Genomic DNA, 20,579 nt, shown 5'->3' with positions numbered 1-20,579 from the left:
ATTCCATACATTGATCATCATACACTGATTTCATCATCATTTGTGCTAGTGTGTCCCTTCCCTGGACACAAATACTGGAGCTGCAATTATATATGTATTTTTGCAGACAACATGTTCTGAGATGAATCCAGTCACAGTTGTAGTTATTATATTCAATCATTAAAAAAAACCCTGATATTCATATTCTTATGACTCAAGATAACAATCTGTAAATGAAGAATGTGGAACGCCAGCACGCTTAGCCAATCATATTTCTTTATACCAGCAGTTGCTAGGTAGAATTCAGGAAAGCAGACTGCACTGTATATCATAACACATTTGCTTTGGTGATTAGAGAAGAAGCATCTAATAGAAACCTAATCTGATTACAATGTTTCAGTTTTCAAACGCTCATGTCAGCTCCCCAATCATTAATACAGATAAATGAAATGAATGAAGAAATAATTATTTGACATAATGATTGCAGATTTTCATTTTCGTGCACTTTTGTGTCTCTTCTCGTTGAAAAATATGGAATTACTGTATTACAGCCTATTACAGTCCACACAGTCAACCATGTCATTTATATATTTCTATTTGGGATTTTATAAAAAGAAGTTATCTATTTAGTCAGTAAGGTTGATGATTCACTTTTAAAAGGGATAAAATAGCTCAATAGTAACCAATAATCACATGGTAAGTATACTTATTTCACAAGCTATTCCAATGCAGGATTCCACAAATTATACTGCGTCCCTGCAGTGGTGAATTATGATTAGTATCATATTTCATAGTAACTTTAAGAAGGAATTATGTTGTGATCATCATAGTCATTTAATGCTCTAACATTCAGTTGCAATTGAAGCAAATCTTATGAATGGACTCAGATACATTCTGCTGTTTGAAGCAATGACAGACATTCACCACTTGTTCCTTTTTGTCAGATTTTCTTTATTTTTAAAGAACCAGAATGAAATTACATCATTTTGAAAGCCACCAATATACATAAACATCATGCCTTTTTATTTAGCTAAAGGAAAATATTTTATTTGAATGTTCAGGTATTTATGTAAAGGTTTAGTAGTACAACATATCTATAACCAGTTATCTTGTAATACATTTAATCATCTAAATCCTTTAAAAAAAGAAGAATTATTTTATAAACATTAAAAGCCCAACAATCCCATGCAAAGAATAAAATACAAAGCTTGCATATTGATATTGATTGATTTAATTGGAAAATCTCAATTATCTAGAAAATCTTAAAGATCTAGACCATTTAATGTACTTAAAATAAAATATTGCATTAAATAAACAATTAGATAATTTCATTCGAATTCTTAGTCTCTTACAGAAACTGTCTACAAATCAAAAAAACAAACAGAGATCAATCCTTATAGACTCAGACAGGCTGTTGTACATAGATTGTTACACTGACTCAAAACTCTTCAGGTTTCTAATTACTTTTTTTTTTTCATGGTCAGAACCATGTATATACACACATATATATATATAACCCTGATCTTTCAAAAATCTGGCAAACTAATCAACATTGCAAATCAGTCGTTGGTATTCTTGTGTATTCGTGTGTCTTTGTCACTGCTGGGAAATATATTTTCAAAAATAAAGTTAATACAATGAATGAAAATCAGGATAATCAGAGAGTGTGAAGAAACAAAAACTTTGCTTTTTAGATTTAATGTAGAATCATAAGACATAAAACCCTTTACAGAAACCTAGAAGTATGTGTGTGTGTGTGTGTGTGTGTGTGTGTGTGTGTTTAAGTCTGCTTATGTGCAATTTTGTATGACTGGACAGATCAGTAGTTGGACTAGTATCTCTCTCACGTGTCTGGTCTCCTAAAATAGCAAAATAAACTTATTACATTACATCTGTTTCACATAACAGAGATATATACTTATGAATACAAATACTTACATCTTCATGCATTAGGATCTGTTTGAACCATCATCAGAGCCTACAACAGAAAACAATATTACAGAAAATAAATAATACAACAGACTGCATACAAAACTGTTCATATATAGTGTCATTTATTGGTTTTATTGTAATAAAGAGAAATATTGTAGGACAAAACTTCTATTTTGATTCATTAGTTTTCTCAAACACTGTGTTGCATATTTGAATCTGAACATAGTACACAGCCAAATATAAACCAGTGTCTAGTTGCAGAGTTCAACTGATATTAATGTATTTAAATCAAATAGATGTTATGAGGAACTTACCATTGACTGGTGTGAAGTCTGAAAAACAATCAGAGAAACAGATTTTAAGTAAAGCAATTTCACCCATCAGAGCAGCACACAAAGTCATGATAATAATATCACAGTCTATCTCTCACCTGGTTTTTTCTTTTTCTGCAGCACCTTAAACACAACGACACCAATGACCGCCAACAGAAGGACGACAGCTACAACAACACCAACAATGATGCCGATGGGAGAATCTAAGGAATATGAGCAGATAAAAACAACAGATCATTAATCTGACAATGTTAGAAACCTGTACACAAGATGAACATTTCAGAAGTTACAGGATCTGTGACTGTGATCGCATCAAATAATAATAATACAGGGCATGACATTATGTTTACAGGAGTAAAGCAAATTATCTCCATCAACATTGCAAGACAGTATTAGCATTAATTATTATTATTATTATTAATATTAATCACTCTTACCATCTTTCAGGATCTCTCTGATGGTTTCACCCTGGTGCTCCACCACACAGATGAACTCATTCTTCTTCCACTCTTCAGGAGAAACTCTGAGCTCACTCATCTTCTGAAAGGTCCCGTCCTCATTGGGAAGAACTTGTCCAACCTCCACATCCTCATCATGATCTTTTCCATTCTTCATCCAGGAGATTGTTACTTCTTTTGGGTAAAATCCTGTAGCATGACACTTGACTGAAGACGAGGAAGACCTCTTCAGCACAGACACCTGAGGAGAGACTGAAGAGAGAGAGAGAGAAACAAAAAGATGAAGTGAAATTGAAACAGAAATTAAGATATTGCTGCAACATTCAAATAAAACAAAGTTAATCTATAAGGTTGCTATATATTTCGTCTCATTATCTGTTGTTGTAGTCCTGAGATCTCATCAAGAGTTTTAATCATCTAAATAATGTTATTAATCAGACTGATGGATCAATAAGAGTGGAAAGCTTTCATATAAACACCTCAATCCATCTGACTGAGCTCGATCTGAATGAAATTTCAATCAGAGTAAAAGTAGTTGAAAATAAAAGAAGAAAACTTAATCTGATCAATAGAATAAAAACATAAGCATCTTCTCATATTCAGATAAACCTCGTGCACATGTGCAGTGTCATGAAGTATATGTGTGTTAGAGACCTTAGACTGATTTACAGATGTTTTTACTTCTTATGAATGTGCAAGTTTATTTATGTCTTACAAATTTGTCAGTGAAAGAGACTGAATATTTAATAAATATTTCTTCTGCACTCTCAGAAAAAGAATTGTACAAAGCTGTCACTGGGGTGATATCTTTTCAAAAGGTACACTTTTGAAACTTTTAGGTACTAATATGGACTCTTTGCAAAGAGAAAAAGAAAAAGCCTTTTCAAAAGATACTGCTTCAGTGACAGCTTTTGTACCTTTCTTCTGAGAGTGAGATTTATTTTCAGCTTCCTTGGTAAGTCATCAGGACAAAAATGACAATTAAACTGACGGACACTCCATGCAGTCCACATGTGCTGAAGTTTTGTACAAAATACATGAACATTTAAACAAAAATGTGGATTCTGTCAGATTGACGAAATGAGTGCAGTCCTGGCCTCATGTTTGTGTGGAAAATCAGTTTGTGTAGTGTTACTGTAAGATACAAATCCCTCAGCTATGCATGTGAAAATACAACAACATGTTACAATATGTTATGAATATATCTTAAATATCAAAATGTGATTAGAACAATCTCTTGACATCCTGCATGTTTTACATCATGTTTCAGTTTTTAAGCAAGTGAACACAGACGGAGAATAAAGACAGAGAGAGGAAAGGAGGAACAGTCACATATAACCAGACTGTTTGTTGTATACAGCTGTTATTTCCTGGTGAAAAGGCAGTTATGATAAATGCTCATTCAGTGATGATCAAAACTACTGATATTCCTACCTTTTCTCTCCAGAGTGTCCTTCCCATATCTCACATACTTCTGCAGCGACTCAATGCATATGTTCTCCAGATATGCTTTATCTTGATTTGCAAATGCTCCAGTGGAATCCCATTTAACCTTGGTAGCCACAGCTTGATCTTTAGCAGCGGTCCAGGTGAGGGAGCTCAAATCCAGACTGAGGAAGTCCTCTCCATCATAACCAAACTGATCGTATCCTCGTTTGGTGCCATCATCATCCAGTTCACAGCCGTACATGTTCTGGACTGTGTGAATACCTGAGAGGAGAAAAACAACAGATTATTATATCACTCACCATTCTTCATTTCTTCTAATATAACCTTAAGATTTGATGATTGAGCAGAATGTATTTCAATCATCTTTTTCTACACAAAACAAACATCCACATAAAGATGAGAGCAATCATTATTAACTTGTTTTGTACTAAAATATTCCAGCGTTCAGGAGAAGTGAATAGATGAATATGAACACATAAACATGAACACATATATCCTGAGTTCACAGCTTTAAAGTATCTGACAGCTGAAGGTTATTCAGTAAAAGGTGAAAGTATGACTCAACATGAGCAGTTCTTTCATAAACTCTTGACAAACAGTGTTCAGTGCTGCTGATTAAACACATGACCACGAGACACATGTATGAGAGAACATCATTACAGACGTTACACTGATCTAAGATTTGTCTGAATGTGTGCTGTTCACACTGAGAAATCAACATCTGATATCTTTACAGCAGCACATTCCAGGACAATGATGGTGTTATTCGTTTCATTATTATTATTTGTGTTGATCTGTAAATAACTCAGCAGTCAGCAGTGAAGAGCAGAGAACACAGACAGTGTTCAGATATTAATGAATATTTATGCAATAAAAACTATCAATTTCCCCATCTAAATAATAATAAAACATTATCTCTGAAAAATAACTAGATTAAAAAGATATTTAAAGACAAACTTAGTGTTTCTTGAGAATCAGTTTAAAAAGTGTGAAGTTTGAAGTAGTTTTAAATTTAAATCGCTTGTAAAAAGCTTGAAGTTTGAACACCTGAAATGTAACTTTGCTTTATTTTAAGTAAAACCAATGTAATACATTTTTGTTTGATAATGTTTTTTCTTAAGAAATCTTGTATTTATAGAGAATTTAATGGTACTAATGAATATTTATGCTATAATAATGATACATTTTTACCATTGAAAATAATAATAATAAATTCTAATGTTCTAATCTCATCTGAAGCATCTTTGTTCACACATTTCACTTCTTCTTCTCTGTTTCTTACAAAAGAAGAATGAGATTAAAAAGATATTAAGATAAACGTTGTTTCTTGAGAATCAGTTTAAAAAGCCTGAAGTCTGAAGTAGTTTTAAATTTGGTTCACTTTTAAAAGCTTGAAGTTTGAACACCTGAAATTCTTTTTTCAGTAAAATCAGTGTAATACATTTTTGTTCAATAATATTTTTTCTTTTTAATTTGTATTTTGAGAGTATTTCTTGGTATTGATTAATATGTATGCAAGAATAATGATCACTTTATTCACAATGATATAACATTTTTTTTTTTTTTCTAATATTGTCATCTCATCTGAAGCATCTCTGATCACACATTTAAATTTTCAGTAAAATCAATGTAATATATTTTTGTTTGATAATATTTTTTCTTTTGAATTTTGTATTTTTAGAGAATTTCACGGTAATAATTAATACTTACGAAATAATAATGATACATTTTTCCCCATTGAAGATAATAATAACAATAAAAATTCTAATATTCTGATCTCATCTAATGCTGGGTACACACCAAAATATTTTTTACATCTTATAAGATTCTCAAAATGTGATAGACCACAAACATGAGGATAAAACATCCCAGATTTAAGCGTTTTGCTCCTGTACAGATCAGATCTTCATCCTGAGTCTCACTGTGAACACAGGAAATCTCCTAAAATCTCACGAGACTTCAGAATAAGCATCACGGACGATATGCAGGAAGAAACGGCAATGATAGTGTTTGTAAAGATTTCTGTAGAAACATTGGAGCTGTTGGCACAAATCTCTGCTGTCCTCTTCAGTTTCACTGCTTCTGTCTTCCATCTTCTCTCTTTCTGATCAAATATCGTTTCGTTTCACGAGGATTTCTGATCGTAAATATTAAACATGTTGAATGATTGGTGATCAGGCGGCTCTGACGTTCTTCTGATCAGGTTCAGACACTTTTAACACTCCTCACATCAAGAGAAGATCTGATCACATAATCTGGAGAAACATCAAGATAATCGAGACAGAGCTGGGATTGATGGAAGGGAAATCTGCCCTAAATCTGCTCGATTATCTTTTGGTGTGTACCCAGCAGAAATCATCTCTGTTCACACATTTCTCTTCTTCTCTGTTTCTGAAGCAGAAGCAGTTCATTTCTCACAAAAGAAGAACCAGATTAAAAAGATATTAATAGACAAACTTCACGTTTCTTGAGAATCAGTTTAAAAAGCCTGACGTCGTTTTAATTTTGAATCACTTTTAAAAGCTTAATGTCTGAAGTACAGCTGAAATTTAATACATTTTTTATTTTCAGTAATATCAATGCAATATGTTTTAGTTTGATAATATTTTTTCTTTATTAATTTTGTATTTTGAGAGAATGTCATGCTTCTAATAAACATTTCACGCAAGAATTATGATCACTTTTTCACATCGAAAATTAATTTCTTTCTTCTAATATTTTATTCTCATCTGAAGCATCTCCACTCAGACATTTTTATCTTCAGTAAAATCAATGTAATATGCTTTTGTTCAGTGATATTTTTTATTTAAAATTGTTCATTTTTAGAGAATTTGACGGTAATAATTCATATTTACACAATAATTATTATAATTTTTTCCTCATGGAAAATATTTATTATAATAAAACTTCTAATATTTTCATCTCTAGATCATCTCTATTCACACATTTCTCTTCTTCAGAAGCAGTTCATTTCTCACAAAAGAAGAACGAGATTAAAAATATAAAAAGACAAACTTCATGTTTCTTGAGAATTCCATGCTACTAATATATATTTTACGCAAGTATTTTGATCACTTTTTTCACATCAAAAATGTTCTTCTTTTCTTCTAATATTTTAATCTCATCTGAAGCACCTCTGATCACACATTTCTATTTTCAGTAAAATCAGTGTAATATGCTTTTGTTCAATAATATTTTTTCTTTAGAATTGATTAACTTGAGCTGAATATCACAAAGAAAAAATAGTTTGCAGCATCAGAAGAAAACACACATTATATAATCACTTCTGAACACCACGAGCTTCAGACGAAACACAGTCATGTCTCTTATTTTCAGCCCTGTTTGTTAATTATAACGAAGCTCTTTGACGAGACTTCGCTCAAACGTTTGAGAAAGACAAAACTAATGTTTCAGACGCTGTGAGATGAGATCAGATCCAGTTAAGCGTCTCGTCACAAAGCCTCGCATCGTTACGAACACATTGAGGAGTTTATTTGGTAAATAACAGTAGTTAATGCGCATGTTTTCTTATCGTACAAGACATTTATCTGACTTAGTTGAGCGCATATGTTTTTATTATGCACATTTTTATAATTTATGCGCATCTTGGTGTTTCCATCAAGCGTTTTTTAATGCGATATTCAAACATTCATATAAAAATAGGTGGATGTAAACATATAAAGCACAGTTTTTTATAGTTTAACTGCTCCATTTTCATTACAAAATAACAATATACCAATCAAAGTTTATAAACAGTAGTATTTTGTTCATTTATTGACAGGGCGATTCTAAGATTTTGATTTTAGGGGGGCTCAGCCCCCAATAAGGGTATGATTAAAAAATATTATTTTACTATTAGGGTAGGGTTGTATACTACTAACCTTATTGCAATCCACTATTCCATTGTATTCCCTGTATTTCATATATGGGAGTAGGAGTACTGACTGAGCCATATATAACACTGTAAAAAAAACTAATACAGTTTTTTAGATGTGACCAGTCACTGGAAAATTTTGAATTGGGAATGTAGATATTTTTTTTTATTTTTATTTTTTTTACAATAAAGACTTCCTGATTCAGTATTAGGACATTCATGTTTATCCTTTGATGATACCACTGCTTTTTCTTATGAAATGTACGTGGAAATTGGCAGAAAATTAAAACAACATAAGGGTTCAATGACTGCAATGAATCTTGGGAACACAGTGGTATTGTGTGTGTGTGTGTGAGGCTGTCTGTTCTATTCTCACCTGACTGTTGCTCATTTGCAGACCTACTCCCGCACGACAAAAAAAAATGTTGTATATCCATCTACAATGAAATATAAATTATTATATTATTATTATTATTATTATTATTATTATTATTATTCATTTTTAGCTTTTTAGCCTTTATAATCAACAATACGGTTGGTTATACATCAAGTCAGCCCCTGAACATTTATTTCATTTCAAATCATTTAACTAACCAGCTAATATTCATTAAGAATATAGACAAAACATGTATTAATGTAATTGTCTATTGGCAATATGTTTAATCTGTTCTATATTTATTTATATCACAGATCACAGATCCCTTTTTACTCTTACTCTAATATATGTATCATGATACACTAATGATTAATTATTACTTAATACAAAATTATGTTTAATGATAGAAAACAAAATAACTCCACATGATGTTTCTCTCTCTGTGCCATTTAGTACTTTCAGACAATGATGTGTGTCGTTAATAATTTATTTTGCATGGCTGCATAATGTAATGCCGAAATACACAATAATATGTTTTCAATTTCAAAAAGTAAATTAAAATAAATCATGATCGTTTTCTAAAGTATGTTTTCATGGGTGTTAATCGCTTCATTTTTGTTGGAAGAAAAAACATCTGTCACACTGTGATAAAGGCTGAAAGTGAAAACAGCGAAGACGTACTGGTATTGGATGCGAGAACACACACACCACACGCAAACACACACGCGCACACGCACACACACACACACACACCTTGTACTCTCTGATGTTCGCTCTGCTCGGCGCCCCTGTGGATTGAAAAACGCGCTGAATCCATGCAGACTCAGATCAGGGGAGGAGCCGGAACTTGATGCAGCTTGCCACCGTCTCAAATGAGTTTTTAAAGGGGACTGAAGCGATCACTAATTAATTAATCAAATAATTTTTTAGGGGGGCTGGGCATAAGTTTAGGGGGGCTGAAGCCCCCCTAAAAAGGGCCTAGCGACGCCCCTGTTTATTGATATGAAATCGTTGGATATGACGTTGGATTGCATAGCAATCTCATAATTGGTAATCGTCAGGCTTTAAAGATGTTTTAGGTCAACAGACAAGTTACAGAGGAGGATAGAGGAATGATTAGTTGAAGCTTTAGTCTTAATAATTACTTGAGTAAAAGGAAAAGATATGCAATGGAAAAGTAACAAGTTTATAATTAGTGTTCATGTCGTTTTTATACTTTTATAAACAACTGTTTTCAGATTAGTGATCGACGAGAGAAGCTCTTTACACGTGTAACATTACTCATACCCGCAATTAAACATTTGAGCATATATACAGGTGTAAGGTTATATATTTTGTTTTATACATATATATAGATATATATATAGAGAGAGAGAAAGTGAGAGAGAACGTCTTTCTCTGCAGTTATCGACAAATAATCGATTCAAACAAATTGAACCAAAAAAACATTATTTAATGCCTTAAAATGCTAAATAATGTTAAATAAGAGATGCGCTGCAAAGAAAACTATATTTGATGCAAGTTTTTAAAGTGGATGCTAAAAACACTGTTTTTACTAATTGCTTTTACCATTAATCCATATACTTTGTTAACTGTATGTTAACGTTTTTGCAGAAGTTTGTTGTTTGAAGAGTGCAGTGGTTTTCTGTGAAACAGAGCTCTGCTATTGGAGCATTATCAGATTAAACATGGAAGCTACACAAGAACCAATCAGATTCCTTGTCTTCACACGGACGGTTTGTGTTCTTTTAAATCATGCAGTGTTCTAAAAGTGCATCGAAACAAGAAATCACCCTGACAACGCCAAACAAACAAGTGGATCAAAACCAACAGCTTTATTTCATCAAAGAACCCTGCACTGAATCCTTGTTTCACTGCCGTTTGCATCAACATCTGAAAAACAACGAAACGGTTTCAGTGCAGACTGCAATTCAGATTATTGTGTTCTCCTTTTTACGCAGATTATTGCGAAGTTCAACCGGATCACAAGCAGAAACCTCGAGCAGGAATTCTTCTCAGCTCTTGATAAACATGCTTCTCGTTTTCTGGAAGTTTTCTAATCAAAGCTCAAATTCAAAGCTCTCGGAGAATCTAACGCAAATGAAGTCTCCAGTAAGTTTGTATTTTTTTACCAATAGTGCAAGTGCATTTGTCAAGTTTAAAGAGATCTGTCTTCACTGTTGATCCTGATGTTTTATGTATTATTGGTTCGAGACACTACAGACTTCTTCAAAACATGCTTTGTAAGTATTCTTCTAATTTAATATCTGTAAAAAGTGCTACAAGAAAGAAGTCCCGATGTTTGTGTCAGCATTACGTCTATTCAAGAGATCTTATATAAAGTACATAGATAAATAAAATGCAAGTAAAATATATACTTTGTTTTCCATCACATCTGATCAAATAAATCTTAAATGTGGATGAAACTGTTTCCAAACTATAAAAATCTCAAAGAATGGCGTCTTGAATTTCTCCAATCCAACTACTCGGCACAAAAAGGTCTCTATAAAGCCATTTCTTACCTTTGTCCCGTGACAGTTTTAGCAACATCCCTTCTCCACCCTATCACCTCACTCTCTCGTTTTGTTACAATCCTGTATAAATGTCATTGTCCTGATGAACACGAAGGAAGATATTTTACGCAATGTTTGAAACCAAACCAATCATGGGATGGATGTAACTGTTTTACTAAAGACATTGCTATTAAGGTCCAAATGATCACAGACATGTCCCACTGAAGCCCTGTTAGACATTTAAATGTTACTTCAAGAACAGCACCTTAAGCAGTTTACATGTTTTAAAGGAACATGCACTTGTTTGTGTTGCGATATAAGAATGTATTTTAATATGGCTTTACTTTCTTTCTTAGGACGGTGATCTAGTTGAACCTCAAGTATCGATGGGAATTGCCTTTGGAGGTCACGGATACAGCAATCATTTCGGAGGATGGTTTAGTAATGGATGGACTGGAGAACGTTCCCCGAGATGTGTTTGTTAGTAATAACAGAAATATTTAGTCTTGCGTCTATTGTTGTAGTTTGGGTGTTGTGTCCAGGTTGATGGGTGACAGACTCCTTTACCCACAACACAAATGTCTGTTTTAATCAGTTATCTGTGTGTTTTAACACTAATCTTTTATTCTAGGGTTCAATTATTGGTTGTTTTAATCACTCACCATCAACCCTTTTTTGTTTTAAACATGCTTTGAAGAAACTATTTTTGTACACTGTTACAATAAACTGAATGTTTTAACAAACATTATAGTTCGTTTTGTGCTTTACTCGTTTTTGTTAGTTTAGCTTTACTGAAAAATGTGAGGCAATCTCTTTCCTTATATTTACAAGTGAAGTGAAAACTAATAATACATTTCCTCTACTAATGCTTTTGAGTCACCAGTACTTTATTCTACTTGATAATTAAGTTTAGTTTACAAACACTATTTAGTTTTAACAACTAAAATGTAATGCATTACTTTACTTATAAATTTAAGGCAATCGGTTTCCTCACTTTTTTAAGTTAACTCAATTTATTACATTTTACAGTGTAAGATTATGATTATTTATAACACAATGAACACGTTGGATTAACTATTACAATGGATTATATTTCTCATAGTTAAGAAATGTTGTCAAAAGCAGTATTGATTGTGTGTAATATTTAGGATCAATTATTCTTCAAGCACTTAACGAATCATTAATGAATCAGTTCATGAACTGGATCCTTAAACTCTTGATGATTCCTGTCTCTACTCGTCTTTTATTTGACGTCTAAACTGATCCAGATGTTTCTATACAAACCTATGAATTAAACTTACTCACAAAACTGAAATATCAGATAAAACATCTGTGAATAAAGCATCCAGCGAACTGAAGAGAACAAAATCATCACTTCACGTTTCATGAGAATCAGTTTAAAAAGAGTGAAGTTTGAAGTTGTTTTAAATTTGAATCGCTTTTAAAAGCTTGAAGTTTGAACACCTGAAATAAAAAATATATATATTTTCAGGAATATAAATGCAATACATTTTAGTTTGATAATATTTTTTCTTTTTTAATTTCATATTTTGAGAGAATTTCATGCTACTAATTAATATTTCACGCAAGAATTGTGATCACTTTTTTCACTTCAAAAATTATTTTTTTTCTTCTAATATTTTAATCTCATCTGAAGCATCTCTACTCACACATTTTTATCTTCAGTAAAATCAATGTAATATGCTTTTGTTCAATAATATTTTTTATTTCAAATTTTAAATTTGTAGAGAATTTGACGGTAATAATTAATATTTTTCAAAATAATTATTATACGTTTTTCCCCATGGAAAATATGAATTATAATAAAAGTTTGAAAATATCATCTCTAAAGCATCTCTGTTCACAAATTTCACTTCATAATCAGTTCATTTCTTAAAAAAGAAGAACGAGATTAAAAAGATATTAAAAGACAAACTTTGTTTCTTGAGAATCAGTTTAAAAAGAGTGAAGTTTGAAGTCATTTTAAATTTAAATCACTTTTAAAAGCTTGAAGTTTAAACACCTGAAATGTAATTAATTTTTTATTTTCAGTAAAATCAGTGTAATAAATTTTTGTTTGATAATATTTTTTCTTTTTCAGTTTGTATTTTGAGAGAATTTCTTGGTACTGATTAATATTTACGCAAGAATAATGATCACTTTTTTCCCAATGAAAATTTTTTTTTTCCTAATATTGTCATCTCATCTGAAGCGTCTCTGAACACACATTTTTATTTTAACTAAAATCAAGGTAATATATTTTTGTTTGATAATATTTTTTTCTTTTGAATTTTGTATTTTTAGAGAATTTCACGGTAATAATTAATATTTACTAAATAATAATCATACATTTTTCCCCATCTAAGATAATAATAATAATAAAAATTCTAATATTCTGATCTCATCTAATGCTGGGTCCACACCAAAAGATTTTTTACATCTTATAAGATTCTCAAACTGTGATAGACCACAAACATGAGGATAAAACATCCCAGATTTAAGCGTTTTGCTCCTGTAGTGTGTGTGTCATGATGTGATAGAGACAGCACACCACACACAGATCTTCATCCAAAGTCTCGACTGTGAACACAGGAAATCTCCTAAAATCTCGCGAGACTTCAGAATAAGCATCGCAGACGATATGCAGGAAGAAACCGCAATGATAGTGTTTGGAAAGATTTCTGTAGAAACATTGGTGCTGTTGCCACAAATCTCTGCTGTCCTCTTCAGTTTCACTGCTTCAGTCTTCCATCATCTCTCTTTCTGATCAGATATCGTTTCGTTTCACGAGGATTTCTGATCGTAAATATTAAACATGTTGAATGATTGGTGATCGGGCGGCTCTGACGTTCTTCTGATCAGGTTCAGACACTTTTAACACATCTCACATGAAGAGAACATCTAAACACATAATCTGGAGAAACATCAGGATAATCGAGACAGAGCTGGGATTGATGGAAGGGAAATCAGCCCTAAATCTGATCGATTATCTTTTGGTGTGTACCCAGCAGAAATCATCTCTGTTCACACATTTCTCTTCTTCTTCTCTGTTTCTGAAGCAGAAGAAGTTCATTTCTCACAAAAGAAGAATGAGATTAAAAAGATATTAAAAGACAAACTTCATGTTTCTTGAGAATCAGTTTAAAAAGAGAGACGTCGTTTTAAATTTGAATCACTTTTAAAAGCTTGACGTTTGAAGTTCAGCTGAAATTTAATACGTTTTTTATTTTCAGTAATATAAATGCAATACGTTTTAGTTTGATAATTTTTTTTCTTTTTTAATTTTGTATTTTGAGAGAATGTCATGCTACTAATCAATATTTCACGCAAGAATTGTGATCACTTTTTTCACATCGAAAATTAATTTCTTTCTTCTAATATTTTAATCTCATCTGAAGCATCTCTGATCACACATTTTTATCTTCAGTAAAATCAATGTAATAAGCTTTTGTTCAGTGATATTTCTTCTGTAATAACTATAATAATAAACTGTATAATATCTTCATCTCTAAAGCGTCTCTGTTCGCTGGAGATGTGTCGAGATCTCGGGTCTGGAGAGAAACCTGATGATTTGGTCAGAGTTCACATTCGAGCTGAACAATCAATGATTTAAAGATGGTGATCTCAGTTCAATCAGCATGTGATCTTCTCCTGAATCACAAATCTTCATCTGTGTGTGTGACGAGGATCAGCGTCAGACGAGCGAGAAGCACGTTTCGTCTCAAACACACTTCATTATTACTGTCTTACACACATTTAAACAACAACTACTGTGTGTGTGTCTGTGTGGGCATGTTTTTGTGACATATCAGGACACAACTCTGTATAATGACATGGGTATGACACAGGTATTACAAGGAGAGGGTGACTTATGAGGACATAACCCATGTCCCCATTTTTCAAAACACTTATAAATCATACAGAATGAGTTTTTTTGAGAAAGTAAAAATGCACAAAGTTTCCTGTGAGGGTTAGGTTTAGGGGTGGGGTTGGTGAATGGCGATAGAATATACAGTTTCTACAGTATAAAAACCATTACGCCTATGGGATGTCCCCACTTTTCACAAAAACAAACATGTGTGTGTGTGTGTGTGTGTGTGTGACACTTACACTCTTCCTTGTGTTTAAACAAGTGTTTGTCATTGAATCGTTCACTCAGAAGATTCAGAAGAGAAACGAGTCTTTATTATTTCAGACGACGACTCCTTCATTCATTTCTCTTTTAAATCTAACTTTGTTTTTAAAGACTTAAGCGATGAACATTTTGTGAGAACCGCTAGTAAATCAGGTTATTTTGTTTTGTTTTCTAATCTTTTTTCTTCAGGATCGTGAGAAAATGGTGATCTCTAATTTGATGGTAATAATTAATATTTACACAATAATTATTATACATTTTTCCCCATGGAAAATATTTATTATAATACAATTTCAAATTTTTCATTTCTAAATCATCTCTATTCACACATTTCTCTTCTTCTTCTCTGTTTCTGAAGCAGAAGTTGTTCATTTCTTACAAAAGAAGAACGAGATTAAAAATATATTAAGGACAAACTTTATGTTTCTTGAGAATCAGTTTAAAAAGTGTGAAGTTTGAAGTAATTTTAAATTTGAATCACTTTTAAAAGCTTGAAGTTTGAACACCTGAAATGTAATAATTTTTTTTTTATTTTCAGGAATATAAATGCAATACATTTTAGTTTGATAATATTTCTTCTTTTTTAATTTCATATTTTGAGAGAATTTCATGGTACTAATTAATATTTCATGCAAGAATTGTGATCACATTTTTCACATCAAAAATTATTTTTTTTCTTCTAATATTTGAATGTCATCTGAAGCATCTCTACTCACACATTTTTTTCTTCAGTAAAATCAATGTAATAAGCTTTTGTTCAATAATATTTTTTTATTTAAAATTTTTAATTCTTAGAGAATTTGACGGTAATAATTAATATTTACACAATAATTATGATACGTTTTTCCCCATGGAAAATATTTATTATAATAAAAATTCTAATATTTCATCTCTAAAGCATCTCAAATTTCACTTCTTTTTTGTTTCTGAAGCAGAAGCAGTTCATTTCTATCAAAAGAAGAACGAGATTAAAAATATATTAAAAAACAAACTTCACGTTTCTTGAGAATCAGTTTAAAAAGTGTGAAGTTTGAACACCTGAAATGTAACTTTGCCTTATTTTCAGTAAAATCAATGTAATATATTTCTGTTCAATAATATTTATTATGTTTCTGTTTAAAGATAATTTCATGGTACTAATGAATATTTATGCAATAATAATTATCAATTTATTTCCCATTGAAAATAATGTTTTTTTTTTCTGTGTGAAGTTTAAAGCAGTTTTAAATTTGAATCGTTTTTAAAAGCCTGAAGTTTGAACACCTGAAATGTAACTTTGGTTTATTTTCAGTAAAATCAATTTAATATATCATTGTTCAAAAATATTTTTTATTTTTTAATCTTGTATTTTGAGAGAATTTCATGGTACTAATTCATATTTATGCAATAATTATGATCACTTTATTTCCCATCAAAAATAATAAATGTTTTTAGTAATATTTTCATCTCATCTAAAGCATTTCTGCTCATACATTTTTATTTTCAGTAAAATCAATGTAATATATTTTGTTTTTTATTTTGTATTTTGAGAGTACTACATGGTACTAATTAATATTTATGCAATAATTATGATACATTTTTGTGAAATATGAAAATAATATTTGTCTAATATTTTCGTCTCATCTAAAGCCTCTCTGTTCACACACTGGACTGTTTCTCTTCTGTTTCTCTGTCTCTGTTTAACATCTTTAGCCAAAACTGAAACACACAATGTTTGAGTCATAAATACGAATAAATTGTAAAAGTGTCCCAGTGTGAAATATTAAAAATATCACTCACTTACTGTACAATAAAATAGACCAAATTCACCATTTCTGTCCTTGTTTCTGTGGATATTAGTGTTTATTTAACAAACACATCTTTAATACCGATAAAATAATATAACAAATGTAATATATTGTAAATGGTCGCTGTACTCCTAACACTAATATCATTATCTGTGATGTATATAAAAGTAATTGTAAAATAATCAAATCTCTGGAGGTTTGTGCAGGTCACTGTGTGAAGAGATATTTCACTGTAAATTAAAACGAATGTCTTTATCTGTGAGTGAGGAGGTTTGTTACCAGTTTACCTGTCGTCTGGTTGAAGCGGCCCTTTATAGTCTGGATGTCAACTTTGAAGGTCTGATGGTGGCCAATATCAATCTGAGTCTCTCTGTCCCAGTAATCTGCTCCTTCACTCTGTCTGATCCACTCTGTCTTCGGCACAGCTTTCATTATGTTACTGTCAAAATACATAAACTGCCCTTCATCTACCAGGCCGACCGCTGTGAACTCTGGGAAGTCACTGAGTCCAGACACACCAGTGTAGACGTATCTCAGAGAGTGTGTTCCTGAAGAGAGACACAAACACAGAGACGTTCAGTCATCAAGAGGTTCACAGAGAGGTTCAGCTACATCAACACTGAAGTTCACAATTAGCTATATTACAATAATTTATGCCATAAAAGGTGAAAACAGTTACCTATAATACAATATTTGGAATGGAATGGAATGGAAATTATTTTATTTGAAACAGGGACAATGCACAAATAAACATTAAACTTGTTAAACAAGAGAATTTGTCTTGGGCCAGGTTATAGCAACAATTGCTCATTTTCACCTGTAGTCCCTGGGCAGGTATGACAAATTTAAAAAAATAACAATTTTAAAATAGAAATTTCACAGAATTATGGATATTTATTATGGAATTTAAATTAACTAACAAAAAAAATAAAAAATAAAAAGGACTGTAGCTTTAGTTGATTATAGTCCGTGTTAATTATGATCATATTCCAGATCTTCATAATTTGCCACAAATGTTACACACAACAGTGATCTGTATTTAACAGGAATGTGTTATTGTTATTAGCATATTTATTATTGCAACCGATTCAGTCATGTGAAAGAAATGAAATGTTATATGACAGATTAGTGTGAAATATGAAGTAAATAAAATGGTGTTTATCCTGCTGTTCATTCAGCTTTAATCACACACACTTTCTCTCTCACACACACAGGATCACAGATCAGTGATTGATTATTGATCTGTAGATTATTATCTGTCTGTCGTCTGATGATTATCTTCTTCATCTCTTCCAGTCCTCTCTTTACGAGTCTGAACGATGACTGAACACTTGTATAACACACACTTCTCGTCTTTATTATCATCTCGTGGTAAATCACTCGTTGTATTTAATAAAAGCATCTGCCAAATGTCAATGTAGATATGACAAGAAGCCCTTTTTTTTATTCATTCTCAGGATATTAATTATTGATATCAACAATTAAATTTTTACTAGTTAAAATGTTTATAATTGATATCACCAATGACATCACTCGCAGAATCTGAATTCTTGATATCAAGCGATTACATTTCTACTAAAATAAATATTATTCTTGACATCAAGATGTTATATCCTGTTATATCAGCAAGCTATTTAGACTTTTATTAATTCTCAGGATATTAATTATTGAAATCAAGAATTCATTGTCACTAGTTGAAATGTTAATTCTTAATATATGTAATTATGTTTCAACATGTTACATTTGTTATTTCTGATATCTTAAAATGTATTTCAGATATCAACAATTAGGAGAGTAATTTCTGATATCTAAAATGACTTTTGTTACTAGTAAAAACCACATTCATGATATCAGAAATTCATCTCGCTAGTGACAATTTAATTATCGACATCAATAATGAACATTTTTACTAGCAACGGAATTGTTGATATCAAGAACACATCTGTACTAGTAATCATGTGATAACTAAAATAAAAAATAAAGGATTTTACTAGTAAGAATTGTATTTCTGATATTTGAAATAGTAAGAAATCAATTATTTGATATCAACAATTAAGCCGAGGTGACATTTAACTAATGACAATACAATTACAGATATCAATAATTCTATTTTTACTATTTGAAATTGAATTCCTGATCTCAATAATTACAATTTTAACTAGTGAAAACTGAATTGTTGATATCAAGAATTCATATCCCACGAAGAAATAAAAGTCAAAAGCGCTTGCCATAATGTCAATGTAAAAGTTTCGTGTTATTGTGTCTCCATCTAGTGGCCAAAACAAAACATTGCAGTCAAAAATCCCCTAACACCAAGTCAAACAGTTTTTGTTTTCTTTTCTTCCCTGTTCTGTGAGTCTTATGAAAAATAATCATTTTGATTTTTATTCTGCTGTAATGGGCCTGTTAAAACACATGGTAAGAAAATCAGAAAGCTATGAGGTTTATTCCTAATTATTAATACACTAAAGTGTAGCGGGTTTATCGAGCAGCGCGTCATCAGTATCCGGGCGGAACAACGCTTCTCAGGTCAGAAACGAAACTGATGTGATACAGCAAACTAGTGCTCTAGAATAACTTTCACATTTTCAAACTCACACCAATAAATATATCTGTTAACTACAATAACTATAGGCTTTTTAAGCTATGTATTTATTTATTTTATTACACGCACATGTTTTGGAATACACTGCAATACTCCGCATTATTTTATTATTTAATATTGTTTAGTATTAAGCTATTATAATTTATATTATTATTAGTGGTAGTTTGGTTAAATCCGTTTTTCTGATCAAAGAATAATGTAATCAAAATTTTACATGAATAGGATGCGTTTAAAGGATGATCTTTAGAATAAAACATACCAAATATAGGCCTATGAAACACGTTAAAATACACGTCTCTGAAAAAGTGTTAGTGACACGAATCTTTGACTCAAATGGGCTGTGTAGGTCTGTTTCAGTATAACAGAATAACGCTTAAAAATAAGTCATAAAACAAATGGTAAATTATATCTTAATGTTAAATTAAAATAATCACTCACCAGCAGAGGCAAGATGAGCTCCGAGGAGCAGAAGCACTACATGATGAATCATTTCTTTTGCCTGAGCAATTCCTTTCAGAAAAACCATCAGGAGAATTTAGCTCAAATAAGTGATCCAGACTCTTCAACAATCGTTGCTGAACTGGTGAAATGTTTCTGCGCCTCGCGCCCCAAGTAGGTAATCTCCTCGCGCGTGATAATCTCTGAAATTCTAGCCAATAGCTTTTCTTGATAATTCTGACGTCACGAGTCACTATGAGTTTTTTCCTTCACTGGGTTGATAGCGAAAATAAAAGACAAAACAGTAACTAAATGAACATGAAATCGTGTGAGACATATGCCTTTGTTAGAATTAAATATTTGTTTTCAATCTACGCTGATGGAATTCACTGAAATGCGTGTCTACAAACATACTGCAAATAAAAATTCTACTTTATGTGATTTACTGTATGGTTATATTATTAATAAAAAAATAATATTAATCTTACACTGTAGTTGTTGAAAATGTTTGTAGTTTTTCTGAGGATGTCTCTAAGGAAGGTTTACTGTAACATAAATCAAATGAATGATCTTGCTGTAGTGAGAGCGGTGATCGAGACGAGTTTTAACTCTGGTCTGAAACACCATCAGTTTAAGAAATTAAGTACAGATGAAATCACTATCATACATGATCACTAGACTCCTGAAGCGATGACAACAGT

At 31.6% G+C, this 20,579-nt stretch overlaps 1 protein-coding gene across 1 annotated transcript; it reads right to left on the bottom strand.

Annotated features, from left to right (window-relative positions):
* Positions 1 to 909: 909 nt before the first annotated feature.
* LOC113102785 (H-2 class I histocompatibility antigen, Q9 alpha chain-like) lies at positions 910 to 20,034 on the bottom strand. Its single transcript, XM_026265863.1, has 8 exons — positions 19,879 to 20,034; positions 17,123 to 17,383; positions 4,136 to 4,411; positions 2,681 to 2,953; positions 2,342 to 2,446; positions 2,226 to 2,243; positions 1,918 to 1,957; positions 910 to 1,838 (listed from the first exon to the last, which is right to left on the bottom strand). Exons 1-7 carry the CDS (start codon positions 19,964 to 19,966, stop codon positions 1,929 to 1,931), a joined length of 1,050 nt encoding a protein of 349 aa, XP_026121648.1. The 5' UTR covers positions 19,967 to 20,034; the 3' UTR covers positions 910 to 1,838; positions 1,918 to 1,928.
* Between the last annotated feature and the right edge of the window lie 545 nt (positions 20,035 to 20,579).

The sequence above is a fragment of the Carassius auratus genome, unplaced genomic scaffold (assembly GCF_003368295.1).
Source record: "Carassius auratus strain Wakin unplaced genomic scaffold, ASM336829v1 scaf_tig00217765, whole genome shotgun sequence".
In the NCBI taxonomy this organism is placed as follows: Eukaryota; Metazoa; Chordata; class Actinopteri; order Cypriniformes; family Cyprinidae; genus Carassius; species Carassius auratus.
This window is presented reverse-complemented; position numbering and strand designations above follow the sequence as displayed.